The following is a 21,082-nucleotide window of genomic DNA, read 5'->3' on the forward strand; positions in this document are numbered from 1 at the left end:
AATTTAAAATTTTTTAAAGTGAATTTAAAAGAAAAATAAAATATTTTTTTAGACTGAGATTAAGAGGATGAGAGAGAGAACGGGAGGTAGAAAAAACAGAAGAAAGAGACGAAGAGAACTGAAAGAAAAAGAAGAGAAAAGAGGAATAAGAGAGAATGAAAGGAAACAAAAAATAGGAAATTTGATGGCAGAGTTTGAATAAGAGATGATAGAAATGATGATAAGAAAGGGGAGGGACAATATGATATTTTTAACAAAATTAACATACAATTAATGTTTTGTTAGTTTTGTCGAACAAATGTTATATTTCATGGGTATTAGATAAGTTTTAATCAATTATGATTAATTTTATTAGCATTCAAATGTTTAATAGTTAAAAAATATGTTTTACTCTATGTAAATATACATAAAAGAATATAAACTTTTTTATAAATTAAACATAAATAATAGTAATACTTTAATTTTAAAAGTTTAATCAATTATTGAAAGCTACTAATTTATTAATTTAAAGATTTAATTTGTTAAATTATAATTCAATTAAAAAATTAATTTATAATATAATAATGTATAAAATTATAAATAAGTACATAAAAATATAAATATTAAAAATACATAAATTAAAAATACTACAGCAACTACAATCTCATAATTCTATGTAAATAAGGTTTTAAAAACTAAATTAAATATTAGATACTAGATAGTTAAAACTATAAATTCAGAAGTTTAGATCAAATTCATTTAACTAGAGTTCAATTGAAATATATTTAATTTAATCTTTTAATATATATACAAAATTATTTACATATTATATAGGTTTAATTATTCTGTTGATCTCTATAATTTTATCAAATTTTTAATTAGGTTTTTATATTTTTTTCTTTTTAATTAGATTTTTACACTGCTTTAATTTTGTAATTAAGTCATTTCTAGTATAAAAAATATTAGAATTAACTGAATATTTTTTTGTAAATTAAAGGTATTTATATTAAAAACTTAATTAAATCTTTGACCGCATGTATTTTGATAAAAATGTTATGTTAATTTTAACATTTTTAACATACAAAAGACGTAATTAAAAAAATTAAAAATAGGGTAAAGATTTAATTAAAAAAAAATAAAAACCTAATTAAAAATTAAATAAAACTATAAGAACTAACAGAATAATTAAACCTATTATATATTATGAGATCATCAAAAAATAATAAAAAATAACATTTTTCAGTTAATAACAACAACAATAGAAAATAGTTACAGCAAAAATTAATATATCCTAGTGTTTAAATTAATATATTCTAATATTTTGTTTTGTATTAAAAGTTATAACTAACAAATTGTATAATTAAAACCGATTATTTTTCGGGCCCAATAGCTAACAAATTTAATGATATAGTTGTCCACTTGTCCTAATTCTTTCAATCTTTTCACCACGTGTTCATGGAACACATCCATTGTCTTCTTCAATGGAAGAGTCAATGGAGGAAGGTAAATGCAGAAGGAGTTGTGAATGAAAAAAGTGAGGTAGCGTGGTTGACGAACAACACTGAGAAAGAGAGATGTTACGGGATAACTGCACCGGTGAAGGAAAAGGTTATGACGGTGGTTAGCTGCGAGGACTAGCAAAACTATGCATTCTGGGCCTTGGCCTTCTAATTTTTTTTATTGAGTTTAATTTTAATATATCGTCAGATTAAAATATTTTAATAATATAATTATATTTATTTTTAAATAATTATTTATACAATTAATAAAAATAATAATTATTTTTATAGTATAATATTATATAATTAAATATACGTGTAAAACAGTTTTATACTGCACATTAAAATTAAATTTATTCACTTTGGAGCAAAATTCAAAAATTGGCCAATTTTAGTCGATCGATTTTCGTCTGATTTAGTAGTTCACAAACAGTTTTTAATTTAACGATTTTATCTTATTAGTCGAACCGCATAAACAATCAGTTTTTAGTTCGAATGGTACGACCGATCAGTTTAGTCTGATTTTTAAAATATTAGTTACGAAGATCATTTTTAGAGTTAATAAAATAATTTTTTTATAAATTATATAAGAGGAAGAATATTTGGGAATAAAATTTTTATATAAATTCTCTCACATAGTCATATTTCTATTCTAAAGTTGCAAAGAATTATTAAAAAAGATTATAATTAAAATAAAATACCAACTTAATTCTAGTTTTTTTTTTAAATGACAATACGATACTCGACAAAAAAAAGGGGCCATACTGATCCCTGTCCCAAATCTCTATGAGACAACGCGAGATTTTTGTCAATTGATTACGTAACATACATTATTGGTTGCTCTTGGGTCTTCTTCTCCTCAAAGACTATTATTGCCTATTGACCTTGACTCTTCCCAAATAAAAATTATCACCACAAATTGTGCTTTCATTCTAGTTTTGAAATTAGATAAAATTTATCCTTCGGATATTATAGAATTAAATAAGACTATTTTAATTTATTTTAAATCAATTTCAATTTTATTATATTCCAAAGGCAGAAAAGAATGCCAAACAAACCCATGAGTGCTACGTCTGTTTCTTGTACATCCCTGTTTAAAGATCAAGTAATATTAATAAGCATAATCAGTTGGGGACTTGGGTGTGAAACCATCCAAGCACACACAAGTGAATATATTATATATACACATGTAATGAAGCTATAACTAACTATCAGAAACAGAAAAATAACTCACTTGATGATATCACCACATCTAACTAACTAACTAACTAATTAATTTTGAAATAGGAGATTGTTGTTTTGGTTTTCTTTTAAGGGAAAACCTTTGCCCTTTGCCTTATAATATGGAAGCGATAGCATAGCACAGGATATACATGTACTATCCAAATTGAACTACATTATTATGCAGAACTCCATAGCAACTAACACAATGCACCCAGGCAAAGAAATAAAGAAAGAAATTAAAAACACTACTAGCCATGCCATATTGCATAGGTTTGTTACATTTACATGTGCAGCATATTGTGATTATTGAGGCATGCTTCCGAATCCTAACGAGCTTCTAAAGTTGTAATACTTAATTCATTGAGAGATGAAGGATGTTGTTGATCCGAATGATCTCCAAGAAACAGAGCTGGTGGATTTGGCTGAGGCAAGCTAATTTCACTGCTTAACATCATAACCACTGATGACATGTTTGGCCTATCATGTGCATTCTGCTGCACACAAAGGAGACTTATATGAATGCAGCGCAACGCTTCAGAGAGATCACCTTTGAGGTATTCATCAACTACTTCTATATGCCTCTCTTCTGTCCATAAATCCCAAGCCTATATATGCATATACCAAATTATGTAGCATTCATTGTGAAGTATAAGTTTGGATAGACATGATCAAATGATAGCTGATCTATACTTACATATCCAACAAGGTATGTACTTTCTTTATCATGATGGTTTGCTTTGTTCTTCTTTCCGGATACTATCTCCAGCAGCAAAATGCCAAAGCTAAAGACATCAGATTTCACTGAAAAATTTCCGTCTATTGCGTATTCTGGTGCCATGTATCCACTAATGAATAATATAAGAAAAAGGATTAGTTTGGTATTGAAATTGTATAATTAAAATTAAGAGGCATTATGAATCCTTACTAGGTTCCAACCACTCGACCCGTAGTTTCTGCACTTTGATCTCCTTTAAAAATTTTGGCCAAACCAAAGTCTGATATCTTAGGATTCATATCACTATCAAGTAAAACATTACTTGCTTTGAGATCTCTATGAATGATTTTTAGTATTGAATCTTGATGAAGATAAAGAATGCCCCTTGCAATTCCACAAATTATTTGAAAGCGCTTCGACCAATCCAAGAGCATTCTTTGCGTTTTATCTAGTCATTTTTGAACAATGTATAATATTTTCAGAACAAACAGACAGTTAATTATGCATTTCTTGAAGTGCCACAACTACTATGAGCAATTTAACATGGATCAAAGCATCTAGAAATTTCATACCAAATATAAATAAATCCAGACTTTTATTAGGCATGTACTCATAGACAAGCAATTTTTCTTCCTCATGAATGCAACACCCATGAAGCTTTACAAGATTACGATGCTGAAGTTTGGCTATTAAGACAATTTCATTCTTAAATTCTTTAAGTCCTTGGCCAGAACTTCTAGAAAGTCTCTTAACAGCAATTTCTTGTCCATTTTCCATTGTCCCCTGCCATTTACCAATAGCAAATACTGTAACTTTGTAAGCTACAAACGGCTTTAGTTTGTTTTTGCATGATTATCAAACCAGCTTATCATGTATATAAATATTACCTTATACACAGGTCCAAAACCACCTTCTCCGAGCTTGTTGTCGATTGAAAAGTTGTTTGTGGCGCTAGCTATAACTGATAGGTCAAACAATGGAAGCTCCAAATCCTCTTCCTGTTCTTCCTTGAAATGATCTACTACTGCGGCATTACCTGGATTATATTTTTTGACACAAGTTACTTTATGTACTAAGCCCTAAACATAATTCAGCAAGTTACTATGTACATCAACAAAGAGATTTCTTACTTTTCATTGTGCCACTTCGTCTTATGTATATGAAATAAAGAACTAAGAGAAGTATACATAATAAGGCAACAGTGCCTCCAATTGCAACACCAATCTTGACCTTGCTTCCGTTGTTTGTCTCTTCGGTGGTTTATTTTCACACATAGCACAAAATTTAGTTGCGATTGTAGATAATAATCAGTATCACAATCTTATGAAAAATTAATTCGATACATATAAGTATTTGATGTGCATATGGTATATGTATGTAAAAGTACAAAACAGTTTAAAAGTTAAACTGAATAGTAAGGGTATGAGATACCTAACACCGAAGCAGGAACTCTGACATATAGATCGTGTTCTGCATCAGCTAGGTGAACCCTCAAGTCATTAAGATCACCAAACCACATAGCACAACCACTCCCTGATCCTCTGGTGTCTGAGTTTGAATAAGCCATACAAGAACAGTTTCTGAAGCATTTTAACATACTTAACAAATCCATCACTTTTGCAATCCAGTGGTGTGTCACGCACACAACCTTCATCGTACTTCCCACCTATGTCACACAAGAAACGAAAGAGCTCAACAAATTAAGAGTGGAGCTTACTACAATAAAGAATTAAAGAAAACAAACAAATAAAACAGACACTAAGTAAGATACGTTGTTCCCATACCATTCCATTGACGGGGTGACTTGGGCTTAAATCCTCTCAAACATTGGCAAGCTGGAACCTTGTTACCATCACAATTCCCATTGGGGCCGCAAGAACCGTATTCATCGCAGAAATCTCTGGGCAGAAGAGCATGCACCTTCCACTGTTGCTCATTCTGATCCCAAGCAGTATGAACACGCTTCAAGGTGCTCTGGTTCATGACCATCCTAGCTTTGACCGAGGTATTCACAAGGTGGAACATGAAGTACACTTCATTCTGGTCAGAGAAGTATGTGAAGTTGAAAACCATGCTGGGCTTCCTCGTTGGTTTACCACTATAATCAAGTCCTGTCCATGGACCACTGTTGAACTGTTTCTTGGACCCGATTCTCTGCATTGGTTCTGGCCAGTTGGTGACATCCATTTCCCATGTGAAGCTTCCCGGTGAAGGATCACTTTCATTCTTCCACGCCGATAAGCGTCGATCGAGCCCGGTCTTCAAATCCTTACCAAGCTTCATCCCTGGCAAGAGTGTATCACCAGGGTAATCAAAGCTTTGCCATAGATAGTTCTTCTCTTCATTCTCATCATTTTCTTCTCTCAGAACGAGGTTCCCTGAATCCAATAGCTGTAAAATTGGATTCTTGGGTTTTCTTGATACGCTCACGGACCATAGAACCGAGTTATTCTGATGGAGGACAAGTAGTGCGCTGCTATTCTGTGTGATGTTTATCGTCAGCAATGGAGAGATGTGTGTTGTGACAGGTTCTTCTCTGTTTGCTACCCATACAATGGTTTGAATGGCGATCTTCTTGTACCAAATGCCAAGGTAGCGGTTATCGGAGTTGCGGGGAGAAAAGAAGCCAAGCTCGAATTCTCCGTTCTTGGAAACCAAGGTTTGGTTTTCGGTTAGAGGATGTAAGTGAGTTATGGTATCAGTTGCTGAAATGGTGTTGGAGATTAAGAACATGATCATTGCTATTATAACGGCAAAGTTTCTGTTTTCCATTTTTTGCTTGTCTAAAATATTTGCAAGCTCTTCTTGGAAGCATCTTTTATATAGGATTGCACCACATTAAACATATATTAAAATATAAAATATATAATAAAAATAAATTAGATAGTATATAACTTTGCAAATTTTGAGATAGAAACTAATTTTAAAATTAGAACGATCTGCATTTTTCTAAATCTTTAACTTTTATCGTTAAATTGCAGTCCAAGCAATTTAGTAATTTGTTTCTCCACTTGAGTTTAGAAAAGTTAATACTTATACAGATAAATTAATAATATTTGGTCATAATCTACAATTAAGATGTCATTTATTTTTTTTCTTTTTTCTTGTATTGTTTTATATTTTTATGCTGATTCTATTAGGACTCTACTTTTTAGAATAATTTCTGTTTATTTTTTTATTTATCTTATTATTTATATAATGACTAATTTAAATAATTAATTTTTTATATGTATATAATATTTTATTTCTAATGATGATACTATTTGGTTCTCCTAAAATAACTAATAATTTCACATGAAAATAAATGTGTATAAATTTTCACTTTTTCAAGAATTGTCAAATTTTTATAACTGTCATATCGCTATAATAATTTTTTTATGGTGAAAATTCAGGTGAAGTTGATTGCACGTAAAGTTGATATCTGAGAGTCGTTAAATAAAAATTATAGTCAAATCAATCAAATCATCTAACCGCTCAAGTATCAACTTCACGTGAAGTCGACTGCACTTGAGTTTCCACCTTTTTTCATAAGACGTGCCGCTATAATAAAGCTGTGTTCCATTCGAATTGGATCAATGTATATGTGGGTCTCTAAAACTCATATCCGATTCAATTGTAAGAGTAATCTAACCGCTCTCCTCTACTTGGTTATCGCCTTTAAGTGATAACAAACCTAACAATAAATACTAATTCTCCATTTTACAAGAGATAAGTGATATGCATATTATATTATTAATAAAAGTAAAATACCACCATAGTGAAGAACAGTGACAAAACCACCATGTCCAGTAACATCACGGCGGTAACTACCACACATGATAGTATTACAACAATATAAACCACCAAACACTCTGATTCTCATAGTGATGAGAACTATTAATAGTACGGTGTCATTGAGGTCCTATACACAATTTACGCATTTTGCACAAACATTTAACATATACAAGGTACTATAATGCAAAAATAAGAAAAAAACAAGGAGAAAAATACTTAGGTAAAAAAACTAATGAAGTGACGAAAAGTAGACGACAGAAGCAAAGGTTGCAATAAAAGTTTAGGAGATAAAAAGCGAAGTTTGCAAAGTAAAGAAATTTGGAAGAAATGTGAGGGAGAAAAAGAAGAAATGAGAGAAAAGACTATTTATAAAACTAAACAAGATAAGGAGAAGGACATTAAGGTAAAATCCTTGTTGTAAATAGTTTTAAATGTTGACACAATAACCAATGAAAATCGGAAAGATATGAGAGACACTAAAGTGATACACGTTTTTTTAAAATCACGTAGAGTCTTAGTTTGATCACATTTTTGATAATACGAATTTATCGACGGCATACATATCGCTATCTGACCAACTTGCTACCCCGAGCTCTTACCTAAAGATCAAAATTCGAGTAAGGACACTATTTATAACCGAGTTTACACAACACTAGTTCAGTCCATTCTCTCTTCGACATGTAGGATACTGTTATGATTGGGCCTACCTAAGTAGGTCCAATAGCGCCAAATACACTACAGAAATTCTGTTTCACTCGAATCGAATCAACATAGATGCGGGTCCCAAAACCCGTATCCGGCCTACTTTGGGGAGTAAGCTAAGCGCTCATTCTCCTTAAACGTAGCGGATAACTCCTCACTTTATAGGAGAGTAACCGTCCATGATATTCAATAGTTATCTATTGGGTTGGATATGCAAGACTCCCATTCTCAAGTTTCACTCAACATAGAAATCAGAATATTCGGTACCCCATCTAGCTAGTAGCTAGTAAGCCCATTTTTGACCAAATTTCCTTTGATTTAACACAATGAAAGATGCAATGATTGATTGTTTCTGAAAATTGTAGACACATCTTCGGCAGGTAGGCTGAATCGATGGGATGCGATGATGAAACTTTTGTAGCACTGAAAATTTTTCATGGAAGCCCCTCTAGAGAAAAATCTTAATTTTCGCTGGGATTTTCAGCTTCCACAATTCTCGCCACAAATTTCGTTGCCTCATAATCTCTGAGCAAAATTCAATGGGAGGATGCGCGAGAACCCATAAGTCACATAGTATCCAGTACTCACTTCATACAAACCACTTTTATTAAGGGCCGAATAAATTTTATCTTCTCCACCCCTAATTGTTGTTAGCATACGCTGACTAGTGCCCTAAGAAAAAATACTTCTAATTAGAGTTTGATTCCACTGACCATTAGAAAGTATTAAATCTTTGACTATCAATAGTGGTTGATTCTGTAGATTAGAATTTTCAGATGAAAAAACAACATAAGGATGTGGAGGAGCAAGACAAAGATCGCTAAAGATTCGGATACTGGACCCATCACCAATTCGCCAAATCAGCCTTTTTTCAATAACTTTACGCCCATCCAATATGCTACGCCACCCCCACGAAAGTATTGTTCCGATATCTGCATTAATTATAGAACTGTATCGAAAATATTTATTTTTGAGAAGTCTAGATAGGAGTAATTGTGGATGAGAGGCAACTTTTCAACATTGTTTTGCTAATAGTGCCAAATTTTGAGTCCCTAAATCCTTAAAATCTAGTCCACCTTCCATTTTTGGTCGTATCATAATATCCCAATTAACCCATGTTATTTTTCACTCTATACCTTTTTTACTCCACCAAAATTAAAAGAATATGTTGTGAATCTCCTCAATTAAAGTATCAGACAAAAAATATGAAGGTTAAATCTTTTATTTTCTAATCAGTTTACACATATCTCCTTAAAAAGGTAAAGATAATTTTTTTACTATAGTCAATTTCTTTCAAAGATAAAATTTTATTAATTAATTTTAATAAAAAATAAGATAATTTTTTTAATATAGATATAAAAATATTAATAATATATTAACTATTAATCTTTTTTAATCTTATTTCTTAATAGTAGATTCATATGAATACAATTAATTATTTTAAGATAATAATTTATTTTATTTTAATAAAAAACAAAAATAAAAAATATTTTCACAAACTAATTATTAAGATATTTATCAAGTCAGAAATTTAATGATTAATCTTTTGAATATAAAGTAGATAATTCTTCTAAGCAAGCAAATTTTATTTCGATCTTTCAATATCAAATTCGGAAGAGATGCTTAAGAAAACAGATCCTCTTCCATCTGTTACGTTGACATTAATCAGGCACCCTTAACCATCGTTATTTGTTTGTGAGTCTCCTTGTCCACATTGAAGCCAGGTAAGAAATGATGAAAACACTCAACTATAAACTATTAAATGCTTACTGATTTTTGTTAGGGTCCCGACGAATGCTTGATGTTGATGGAACCGCTTGGAAGTCTCTACTGCGTGACTTTTGTATTTGAATTGTGGTTTTGCATTTGTCCACGAAGTCACAGATCGTGATCGACGGATTTAACTGGGAACACTATCCCACACCATAGACCAATCTTCTTTCTTCTTTTTTGACTGCTTCAAACTTCAAACCATACACATTCTTCCTTCTAACAAATTTTTGACTCGTTCAAACTATTCGCATGGGGTTCTCAGGTTATAAATACTAGTGTAGAGAAATTTATATCAAATGATAATGGTACTTTCATATTTAAAATTTTTTTTAGATGCATTGTTAGTATAAAATAATTTTATATATATTTAATTACGTAAATATTTGTACAAAAGAACATATGTAATAACTAATAATAAATACTAAATGAATTCTTACTAATGACGTGATATCTTTATCCATCGAAAGAAAACATACATTTCAATGTATTTTGAAAACATTTACAATTTTTTATTATATACTTTTGTCTATCAAAATTTTTTTAAATTTAGGTGATGGAATTATTATGAAGGTGATGGCATATGTATATAAAATTGTTATAATTAATAGACTGCACGTTTTTGGTATCTAAATGTCAATAATAATAAATATAGAAATATATTTTACCAATTTGCTACTATTCTAGTATTCTCTTCTATCTGTGTTGTAATTTTTGTCTGCTAATTATAGCCAAAATAAAAAAATACAAATGGTTATATCATTTAAAGTGTACCTTTTTCTTTAATTTTTCTCTTGTTAATAAATGATTGCTAAAAATATCAAGTTTAAAGTTTTACATGGGTAGAGAATAGTTTAAATGAGAAGTATATAATATAGAAGAGCTATATTTACCTATTATTATTACATTAAGAAAAATGAATTTTAAAAGTAAAAAAAGTATAAGTTTAATTACTATTAGTCTTTTGATTTTTATTTTTATTGTGTATGAATTACACTATTTTTTTTTTTTGGTCATGACACTATCTTTAATTAGGGTGAATGTTCTTCCCAATCATCTAATTTTTATTAAAGAACAGATTATAAGACAAGAAAGATAACATGACATACATGTCCCCTTATGAAAACTTAAAAAGGAAGGCTAAGTAGGGAACCCTCTCTCTCTCTCTCTTTGATCACAAGACATGGTGAGATAATTTGTGGGATTGGCTTAGGCGCTTTAACATAATTTGTGGGATTGCTAGGGGCCTATTATATCTTCATGAAGATTCACGAGTAAAGATTATACATAGAGATCTTAAACTAAGTAATGTTCTATTAGATAGTGAGATGAATTCAAAAATTTCAGATTTTGGTTTAGCAAGAAGTTTTAGAAAAGATCAAAGTAAAGAGAATACACATAGCGTGGTGAGAACTTTGTAAGTTGAATTCTCATTTACAATTTTTTTTATATTCTTTTTTAGTAAAGATCAAAAGTTACTATATAAATTCACTAATTGATATATAATTTTTGTTTTGTCAACCTAAAGGGGATATATGGCACCTGAATATATTGTTTACGAAAACTTTTTCAGTAAAATCTGATATTTTTAGTTTTGGCGTTTTACTACTCGAGATAATAATCTAAAAGAAAAACAGACAATTCTATTATCCAAATTCCAAAGTCAATCTATATGGACATGTGAGTTTGATACTTTTTCTTCTTATTTTATTTTGGTATTACTCAAATTAAGTTTTTAGTCCTAGTAAAATTTGTGATTTTGTATTCTAATTTCTGCAATTTTCTTTTTTCTTGTAAAGATTAAATGATTTTATTTTGATCTTTACCTTTAGTTTATCTATGTTAAAGCTGACATGATGTTAAACGCAATGTATTATTTAATCTGCTATGGGACATTTAACTTTTTATATCACCATCTAATTGAAACAATTAAAGTCACGGATTTTACTAGGAAAGAAAATCTATCTAAGCCTTTTGACTATATCCAACCAAATTGATAACAAGGCTAACGTGTTTGTAATAGGCATGGGATCTGTGGAAACAAGGAATGTCATTAGAATTGGTGGATGAATGGTTGAAGGAGACATGGAATGTGTCTGAAGTGCAACATTAGCCTCTTATGTGCACAACATCATCCCCAAGATAGGCCAACCATGTCATCAGTGAACTGAAATTGATTTACCTCAACCCAAACACCCTGCATTTTTCATTGCTGAATCTTCTCAAGGCACAAACTCCACCTCTTGTAAAAACGAATTGAGCGTTACAGAGTTGGAACCTCGATAACAAATTAAACATCATATATATATAGACATTTACTAGCCTTAAGTTGCATTTAGTACGTGATAGAAAGTTGAAAGGTTTGTATCCATTATAAACACTCTTTTTTCTTGTAGTAATGTTAGGGAGACAAAAATATAGTCTAAACTTGTTTATTAGCATTTATTTATTGTAGGGTGCATTAAAGTTTGACAGTTTTTGACTAATATTTTTTTGTGGTGAAGTCTACTATACCCTCTTTAAAATAAAGGGTAAATTACCCCTGGTGACATATACAGTGATTATCATAAATTATCCTTTCACCAGAGCTTCAAGATTCACGTTACCTTCTCTTTTCTTTTCAATTGACGTTATATTTCTCTTAAAATTTGTTAACAATATCATTACATTTTTGAAAATCTTTACACATAGTACCAAAAACATTACCTGACAAGACAAATTTCCTACTGCAGTAGAATTGAGGGATGAAGTAGCGTTTACAAGATTATTACTATTTGGACTATTGTCGCTACCGCCCTGAGTGAGTCCACCTGAAAGACTCAGAACCGTTTGATAAATTGTGGTCACGATGAGAGTAGCAACTACCATGACAGCGTTGCATTGATGTTCTCTTATTTGTATTCTATCGCGATCCATTAGTATGAAAACAAGTGACCGAAGTGACTTAAATTTTAGTTTGTCTTCACGGTTGGAATCATCATCAACCGATGCACTACGTTTTGCTTTAACTTTCAATAATGTTTCTGTAATCGTTGGCAAAGCATGAGCTTCAACTAAGTCTAATTACTGTATATGTTGCGAGGGGTAATTTACCCTTTATTTTAAAAAGGATAGGGTAGAATTCACCTTTTTTTGTTACTAAATATTTTTGTTTTTTCTTGTTGATGACAACATATGTAAATGTGTAATACACAACAATACACAGGCTAACAAGGAAGAAAGAAATGAAGGAAAATTACAAGATTGCCAAATTTGGCTCATTATAGTTACTACACAAAGCCATTTAATAATATGCTGTTCTTTTGCCACAATTGAAAATGGACATAATTAATTTATTGACAGAAGTTAAATTACTCTTATTTGTTAAAAGAATATTTCTTATTAGAAGAAGAATACTTTCTAATAACAAATAAAACTGGTTCTTAGACATCTCTGGCTAAAATGCTGCTGCAGAAACAGAAAACTAACATGAATGCAGCGCAATTGTCTCTCTTCTATCCACGACTTCCATGACTTAAAAAAAAAAGAATCAAATTATTTGTTATGTTTCATTAATTTACAATGATAGTAAGAATCTATTTATAACTAGAAGGTTAGATAGAAAAAAACGAGGCCAAACAGTATTCGTTCCCAATAATGAAACTGTAGCTAGCTTACGGGAGACTAATTATGAAAGACTTCTTTCTCTTATTACTGATACAGTCTACACAGGTAATCATCACCACATTTTACACAGCTTACACAAGCTAACATGGAACTCAAGAAAACAAAAAATAATTACACAACTGCCATATTGACTCGTAATAGTTAACACTATGGAGTCATTTAATAATTTGCTCAATTTTATTACTACATATGCATTATATATGTTACACATTTTTAAGCAGTGCTTTCTAAATTAACGTGCTTCCAATATGGACATACTTAATTCATTACCAGAAATTAAATTACTCTTATTTAACGAAGAATAATATTCTCCAACAAACAGAGCTGGTTGTTTTGGTTGAGGCAAGCAAATCTCACTATCTAACATCATAATCACAAACGACATGCTTGGCCTGTCATGTGGATGCTGTTGAAGACACAGAAAACTAATATGGATGCAACGCAATGCTTCGGAGCCGTTGCAAGATTCTTTTAAGTCTTCACTTATCAAATCTAAAGGCCTCCCTTCAATCCACAAATTCCATGCCTGAAAAAAACGCATCAAATTAAGAATCAATAATATCATCAATTCATAGTGGATAGTAGAAGTAGAAATAATAACAGTATATGTGTTCTGCTTACTTGTTCAATAAGATTTGTATTTTGGTTTTGATGTTGGTCTCCTCTATTTTTCTTTCCTGATACTATCTCCAGCAATAAAACACCAAAACTGAAAACGTCTGATTTTACTGAGAAATTTCCATCTATCGCATATTCTGGTGCTATGTATCCACTAATGAATAATATAAGATAATATTAAAAACACAATATTATAGATAATTCTACACTACACAATGGAAATTAAGAAATGGTGAGTATTCGTACTATGTTCCAACAACACAACGTGTAATTTCTGTGGTCTGGTCTCCTCCTAAAATTCGAGCTAAACCAAAATCTGAGATCTTTGGATTCATCTCATCATCAAGTAAAACATTACTTGCCTTGAGATCTCGATGAATAACTCTGTGTCTTGAATCTTGATGAAGATAAAGAAGTCCTTTCGCTATACCGAGAATGATATTAAATCGTGTATTCCAATCCAAAACCCTTTTTTTCGTTTGATCTAGTAAGATGTACATTCAAGTCAAAATTTGCACATATTCAAAGAAGTTTTATGGCTAATATTAACAATTTTACCATGCATAAAAAATGTAGATTTTGTACCAAATATAAAAAAATCCAAGCTTTTGTTAGGCATATATTCATATATAAGTAATTTCTCTTCATTCTGAATGCAATATCCTTGCAGCTTGACGAGATTACGGTGCTGAAGTTTGGCAATTAATGCAATTTCATTCTTAAATTCCTTGATCCCTTGTCCAGAACCGCTTGAGAGCCTCTTAACTGCTATTCTTTGTCCATTTTCTAATGTTCCCTGCCATTTATCAATTGCAAATTAGCTTAAGGGTTTTCCATTCGCTATTCTAATTTTCTTACAAAAGTAGCTTAGTACGTATGTTACCTTAAATACAGATCCAAATCCACCTTCTCCAAGCTTGTTTTTGTGCGAAAAGTTATCAGTGGAAGAAACTATAACTGATAGGTCATACAATGGGACCTTTGGATCTTCCTCTTGTTCTTCCTTGGAACGATCTGTTAATGTTGCGTTAGTCTCTACATTTTACTGTTAATTTTAAAACAAGTTTCTTAATGCTCATCAAAAAACAAAACAGAATTTTTACCTTTTAAAATGCTCCTTGTTCGTCCTTTACGGACCAAAAAGAAAACTAAGACCAGGCCACATAATACGCCAATTGTGACTCCCACTGCAATTCCTATCTTGATCTTGCGTCCATTCTTTGTCTCTGTTTAATGTCACAATGCAAACACAAAGATATTGTCACTCTAATATAAAAGATTAAGGGAAATGTATTACATACCTAATTCTGAAGCTGGCACTCTAATATAAAGATCTTGGCCTGCATCTGGTAGAGTCCTCAAATCATTAAGGTCACCAAACCACAAAGCACAACCACTGCCTTCTCCTCTGATATCCGAATTTGCATAAGCCACGCAAGAACAATTCCTCAGGCATTTGTCTCTGCACTCAACAAGGTTCATGCTCTGATTCAGGTACAAACAATTCGAAGTATCAGGCACTTTCATCTTCACATACTTAACAAACCCATCACTTTCGCAATTCAGTGGCTTGTCGCGCAAGCAACCTCCTGTGTGGTTAGGCCTAAACCCTCTCAAACAATCACAAGCGGACTTATCCCAATCACAATTGGAATTAGGACCACAAACTCCATATCGCTCGCAAAAGACTCTTGGCAGTGAATTATAAACCAGCCATTCTTGGTCAGAATTAATCCAAACCAAATACAGACGCCTGTAGGTGGCTTGATCCAACACCATCCTCGTGGAAACTGAATTGTTATTAAGGAGGTAGAATGAGAAGTACACTTCATCCTTGTTGGAGAAGTAAACATATTCAAAGGTCGATGGGTTCTTTCTCGTTGGTTTGCTACCATAGTCCACTCCAATCCATGGTCCAGAGCTGAACTGTTTCATTGATCCTATTCGTTGCATTGGTTCTGGCCACTTAGTCACATCCATTTCCCAATTAAAGGTTCCTGGTGAAGGATCTTTCTTGTTCTTCCACGCCGTTAAGCGCCTAACGAAACCCGTCCTCAAATCCTTACCAAGCTTCATCCCTGGCAAGAGTGTATCACCAGGGTAATCAAAGCTTTGCCATACATAATTCTTTTCTTCATTCTCATCATCATTGTTTTGTTCTCTTAGAACAAGATTCCCTGAATCCAAGAGCTGCAGAACTGGATTCTTTGGTTTTCTTGCTACGCTCACGGACCATACAACATTGTTGTTGTGACTAAGGAGAAGTGTGTTATTTGTTGTGTTGTTTATAATCAATAGAACAAAGTTTGGATTTGTGGCCGGTTTTTCACGGTTTGCCACCCATACAATGGTTTGGCCTGGGATTTTTTTGTACCAAATGCCAAGGTAGTAATGGTTGGTAGAGTTATCAAGAGCGAAGAAACCAAGTTCAAATTCTCCATTCTTGGAAACTAAGGTCTGGTTTTTACTTAGAGACTGGAAGTGAGTGATGGTATCAGTTTCTGCTTTGATTTTGGAGATTGGAAAGACAAAGCAGAAACATATAATTGGTATAACAATAATGAAGTTTCCCATTGTTCTTTGCAGCTCACAGTGTTTGTAAATTGTGATCACCAAGCTAGGGTCGGTGCTGAAATCTACTTTCTATTATTTATCTATTATAATATATAAAAAGAGGGAGAAAAATAGTGTTATGGCTAATGAATCACACGTAAATTATAACTTTCATATAAAATTGTCATCACATATTTACAATAACATAAAAAATATCTATTTTAAAACATATTTATATTACGATAGAAAATAGTATCTATATAATTAATTTACTATTAATTTCATAATTTCATATATTAAATTATCTACTTTTAAATAAAGTATAATATAAAACTATTAATTTATATTAATAATCTAAATTCTAATATTATATATTTTATTTAAAAAATAAATCTATTATTTTACAAAAATTTATTTATTTATCTATTTATCAATTTATTTATAATGTATAAAAAAAATCAAATAATAACATAATGATTTCTTTACATATTAAATAACTCTCTATTTCTATGTAAATTTTTTTTTTAAGTTAGGAATGAGACTTGAATCTGTGACCTATAGGTGAGTATAAAAAAACTATATTATTTGAGTTATAATTTATTAACCTGTAGTAGCAATGTTATTTCTTTTTAATAGATATAAATTAGTTAATAAAACTTAATTCATTTTCTCTTTTTATTCTATTTTTATTTAGAGGCCTGCTATACATACAAGCATTTTTGGTTTACAAGCTATACAAGTTAGTCTAAGTCCAAGAAAAAAATACGCGCACCACTCCTTTAAAATCGAGCCTTCAACGCATGCGTTCATTATGCCGCACTCTTCCTCTTATTCCTTAATCAAAACGCAAACCGTCAAGATTCGCACTCTTCATCTTTTTCCTCGATCAAAACGCAAACCGTCAATATTCAAACGACATTCGAAACAAAAGATACGTTCCAACTCCTCGCGAAGAGTAAAAAAAAATCAAGAAGAAAAGATACAAATCTCCATAAAAAATCACCAGAAAAAACGATTCTTCTAGGTTTTTTTTAGATTGTCTCTGCCATATGCATCATCCTTAACCAGCAAAACATTAAAAGATTTCAAGAAGAAATATACTGTCTCCCCCATGTTTTAGATGTATTTCTTAAATTCTTTGGGTGTATTTTGGTAATCTGTTGGGTGTATTTCTATAACCGTTTGAGTGTATTTTTGTAATCGTTTGGGGGTATTTCTATAATCGTTTGAGTGTATTCTGAAGTTCCATTATCTTCAAAACAATTTCAAAGCTTGATTTCAGAAACAATGAAAATCGAGAAAAAAACGAAACAAAAAGGAGATCCAACAAATTTGGCAAGAAATTCAAAAAAAGTAGAAACAAAATCTTTTAAAAAATGAAAGTTATATATTTGCACGTTAATTGATTTGAATTAATTTAAAAGTCTGTTAAAGAGGCACGTAACATAAGCAACGCGTTTAGTGGGTTTCGTTTTCTTCAAACTTGTAAAGCTTGTAAGCACAAAATACTTATATATAAAAATTAATCATTTTATTTATATTTACTATATAAATCAATATTCACTTCAAACATCTTTATCTCTTCTCATATAATTATATATAATCATATGTCTCTCACTCTTTTTTCTCTATCTTTTGCTAATATTTTATACAATTATTTAAAAATTTAATTGATGGTCACAGTTTTTTTATTTTACTTTGCTAAACAAGTTGTCCCCTATATATTCCTAAATTAATATAATATATGATGTACAATGTTTTTAATTTTTTTCTATTTTTAATCTAATTCTGTTTAACAATTATATACGGCATTTATCATTTATATATAATTTTTTTAATAATTTATATTTTTCATATTATTTTGTAATAATAATATTTAAATATATACTTTCATGATTCATAAAAACATAAATGTTATTTTTAATTATTAAGATATTATATTAATATTTAAAAATTATTAGATGTAATTTGATAAATTTGACATGTAATGTGTCAAGGGGGATATTTCTTGGGGATATTTCATCAACGTCACCTTTAACACGTATTATTTCAATCGTAGTAGCGACGGTAACGTATCATATTGGTTACTCTTGGGTCTCCTTATCCTCAAAGACTATATGAACTATTGACCTTGACTACTCTTCATAAATGAAAATTATTACCACAAAGTCACAAACTGTGCTTTCACGGAATTTTTTTAAATAAATACAATAAATATAATATTTACTAATTTTTTTAAAAATAGAGTATTTCTATTTTCACTTATACATTTTGTTATTATTGTAAATGAAATATATAATAAAACTATTATTTAAAAATAAGATATATGTAATATGATTTCCTCAAGTATCTTATTTACGACAATAATATCATGCCATTAAATAGTATAACCAAAAGAAATATTTGTAATACAGTTTAAATTAATTTAAAAAATAAAATCGATATAATTTATTATTAAATTATTATATTGATTTGAATTTATCTTGTTTACTATAATAATCATTTAAAAAATTCCATACTTTTCTTGAAGTTTTAGAACTAAATAAATATTAGAAGTATGATATAAGAATTTATCTTTAAATATTATTTGCTAAGTAAAAGGTATATAACATTTTTTATCATATAGTTTAAGATTTAGCCTTTAAAATTTAAAAACACTGCATTTTTTTCCAGCACACAGATTAACATTCATCGGATATAGTTCTGATAGGTGAATATCACTTTTCAGTTAATATGTAATCTAATTCACCTTACAAAATAAGTAAAAACTATTTAAGAAAAAAGTAGATTGTATTTCAAATAAAAATGGACATAAAGTATAATTTTATCTTTATATGTAATTTGACAATTAAAATTGTTAATGAATAATATTTCGAGATATTATCTGAAATTGAATGGCGTTTTGGACTTAGATATGAGATTCAAGCATTTTTAATGAATGTTCTGACTTATTCACCGAGAGAGAAGAATTTTTGATGTCTTCGTATGGACAATAGCAAAGAAATATCCGTAAAAAACTGTGACGCTTAAGTTAGCAATATTTTTAGCAGCTTAAAGTAAAATTAAATTGAAAAAAAAATATCTCAATGATAAGATATTTATAGAATTATAGATGAAATTATTCATCTCTTAAAGACAATTTTAAATTGTAGTAGGTGGCTATTCTCTTTTAAAATGAGAAGTTACCCTCATGATTGAATTCAAAGTTGTTGAGGAATATTTAGCTTAATTCCCGAGTCGGTTCGAATACGGGTTATGGTGACATGTATCTTAGTTGGTTCTATCCATGTGGACGAGGCAACACGAACTAAACCTGTTACTGTTGGGTTGAGTTGCTTAGTAATGGCCCAATCTAAAGGCTAGTTGCTGAGAGTAGATTCTTGGGTTAGACTACATTTAGTTTAGGTATGAACAAATAGTAGATATTTTAGTTACAATTTTGTTATACATATAATTTTTTTTGGCAAATAAGTTCAAATAAATTAATCTTAATCCAACAAAATTCACTTACATTACGCGAGCATGAAATTACATTGTTTTTTTTTTTTTACATTCTTCCTCCAATGTTTGTATCCTGCGTTCCACTTCCTTTTACTCATTCTCTTCTTTTTTGTATTCTTTCTCTTTTTTCTTCGTATTCCTTTTTCTTTGCGTGTTTTATCTTTATCGTCGTTCTTTTTATTGCTGCATTTTTTCCTCCTCTTTCTATTAATTTTGCAACATTATATATATATTTTTTTTCTTTGTTCGGTTTTTTCCTTCTATTAAGCTTAGTTTGATTTTGGATTTTATAAATGATGACAAATATTTATTGAGTTAAAGCCCAAATGTGTTTAATTGTGTGCTAAGTGATGTAGGCCCAATCAAATGCTGCTTCAGCCCACTACAGCAATGCTTCAGCAAATTAAAGTGTTACATCTCCAAGCTTTAAGTCCATCACAGCAAATAGAAGGCAGCTCATTTGTTTCTTAGTGCTCCAAGAATAATAGACAAGCCCAACTCTCATCATAGCACCGTTCAGTAAATACTAAATACAAGGCTAAAAAAAAGAGGGAGGACAGCGAAAAATAAGGGAACAACAACTATTCAAGGACAGGTGTGGCTCTGTGAAAACAAGAAGGACACAAGCACATCTCCACTATCCCAAGGACATCAGCTAAGCAACATTTGGCTAGTGGGTGAGCAAAACACAAACTTACTAATAGTAGTAGCAACAGGAGTTACGGAGAAAAATGAAAAAGGAGTGCATGCCAAGAAAGAAAGAAAAGCAGAGGACAACAGAGATGGTGGACGGGTTCGTCATCCAGCAGAGGTAGTGGAGCATGATGAAGAAGGACTGCATGACAGCAGTGACAGCTCCAACGGGTAGCAAGGACAAGCAAATGGAAGAGGCAAAAATGTAAGCAAGCTAAAAACATATAAGAAGCCTCATTCCATCATTTCATAACAAGAAAAAGAAAGCACAAACACAGAGCATCATCTCAAACATTGAGCTAAAATCTTTTTCTTCTACTCAAGCTTAATTTCTGATTTTCTTTGTTATGGTTGTCTTGTGTCATTTTTTGTCTTGAGAAAAAGGCTG

At 30.8% G+C, this 21,082-nt stretch overlaps 2 protein-coding genes and 1 pseudogene across 2 annotated transcripts; all 3 read right to left on the minus strand.

Annotated features, from left to right (window-relative positions):
* Positions 1 to 2,854: 2,854 nt before the first annotated feature.
* Positions 2,855 to 6,225, minus strand: LOC107462454 (G-type lectin S-receptor-like serine/threonine-protein kinase At4g27290; annotated as a pseudogene).
* Positions 6,226 to 13,561: 7,336 nt separating this feature from the next.
* Positions 13,562 to 15,511, minus strand: LOC107462453 (G-type lectin S-receptor-like serine/threonine-protein kinase SD1-1). The gene is made up of 7 exons (XM_016081049.3): positions 15,249 to 15,511; positions 15,051 to 15,173; positions 14,831 to 14,961; positions 14,533 to 14,743; positions 14,194 to 14,431; positions 13,951 to 14,101; positions 13,562 to 13,855 (listed from the first exon to the last, which is right to left on the minus strand). The coding sequence occupies exons 1-7, from the start codon at positions 15,472 to 15,474 to the stop codon at positions 13,562 to 13,564; spliced, it is 1,374 nt and encodes a 457-aa protein (XP_015936535.2). The 5' UTR covers positions 15,475 to 15,511.
* LOC127741259 (S-locus-specific glycoprotein S13-like) lies at positions 15,497 to 16,521 on the minus strand. The gene is made up of 2 exons (XM_052253370.1): positions 15,581 to 16,521; positions 15,497 to 15,536 (listed from the first exon to the last, which is right to left on the minus strand). Exons 1-2 carry the CDS (start codon positions 16,519 to 16,521, stop codon positions 15,497 to 15,499), a joined length of 981 nt encoding a protein of 326 aa, XP_052109330.1.
* Between the last annotated feature and the right edge of the window lie 4,561 nt (positions 16,522 to 21,082).

Source organism: Arachis duranensis, chromosome 8 (genome assembly GCF_000817695.3).
Source record: "Arachis duranensis cultivar V14167 chromosome 8, aradu.V14167.gnm2.J7QH, whole genome shotgun sequence".
Lineage (NCBI taxonomy): Eukaryota > Viridiplantae > Streptophyta > Magnoliopsida > Fabales > Fabaceae > Arachis > Arachis duranensis.

What these genes read in the sequence shown, in the direction of transcription:
- LOC107462453 (XM_016081049.3), bottom strand. Translation starts at nt 15,474, where the DNA reads ATGAAAGTGCCTGATACTTCGAATTGTTTGTACCTGAATCAGAGCATG. An exon ending in AGTGCCAGCTTCAGAATTAG is followed by an intron (nt 15,174 to 15,248) that starts GTATGTAATACA and finishes GACATTAAACAG; the next exon opens with AGACAAAGAATGGACGCAAG. An exon ending in CGTTGTGTTGTTGGAACATA is followed by an intron (nt 14,102 to 14,193) that starts GTACGAATACTC and finishes ATTATTCATTAG; the next exon opens with TGGATACATAGCACCAGAAT.
- LOC127741259 (XM_052253370.1), bottom strand. Translation starts at nt 16,521, where the DNA reads ATGGGAAACTTCATTATTGTTATACCAATTATATGTTTCTGCTTTGTC. An exon ending in TCCAATTGTGATTGGGATAA is followed by an intron (nt 15,537 to 15,580) that starts GTCCGCTTGTGA and finishes CTAACCACACAG; the next exon opens with GAGGTTGCTTGCGCGACAAG.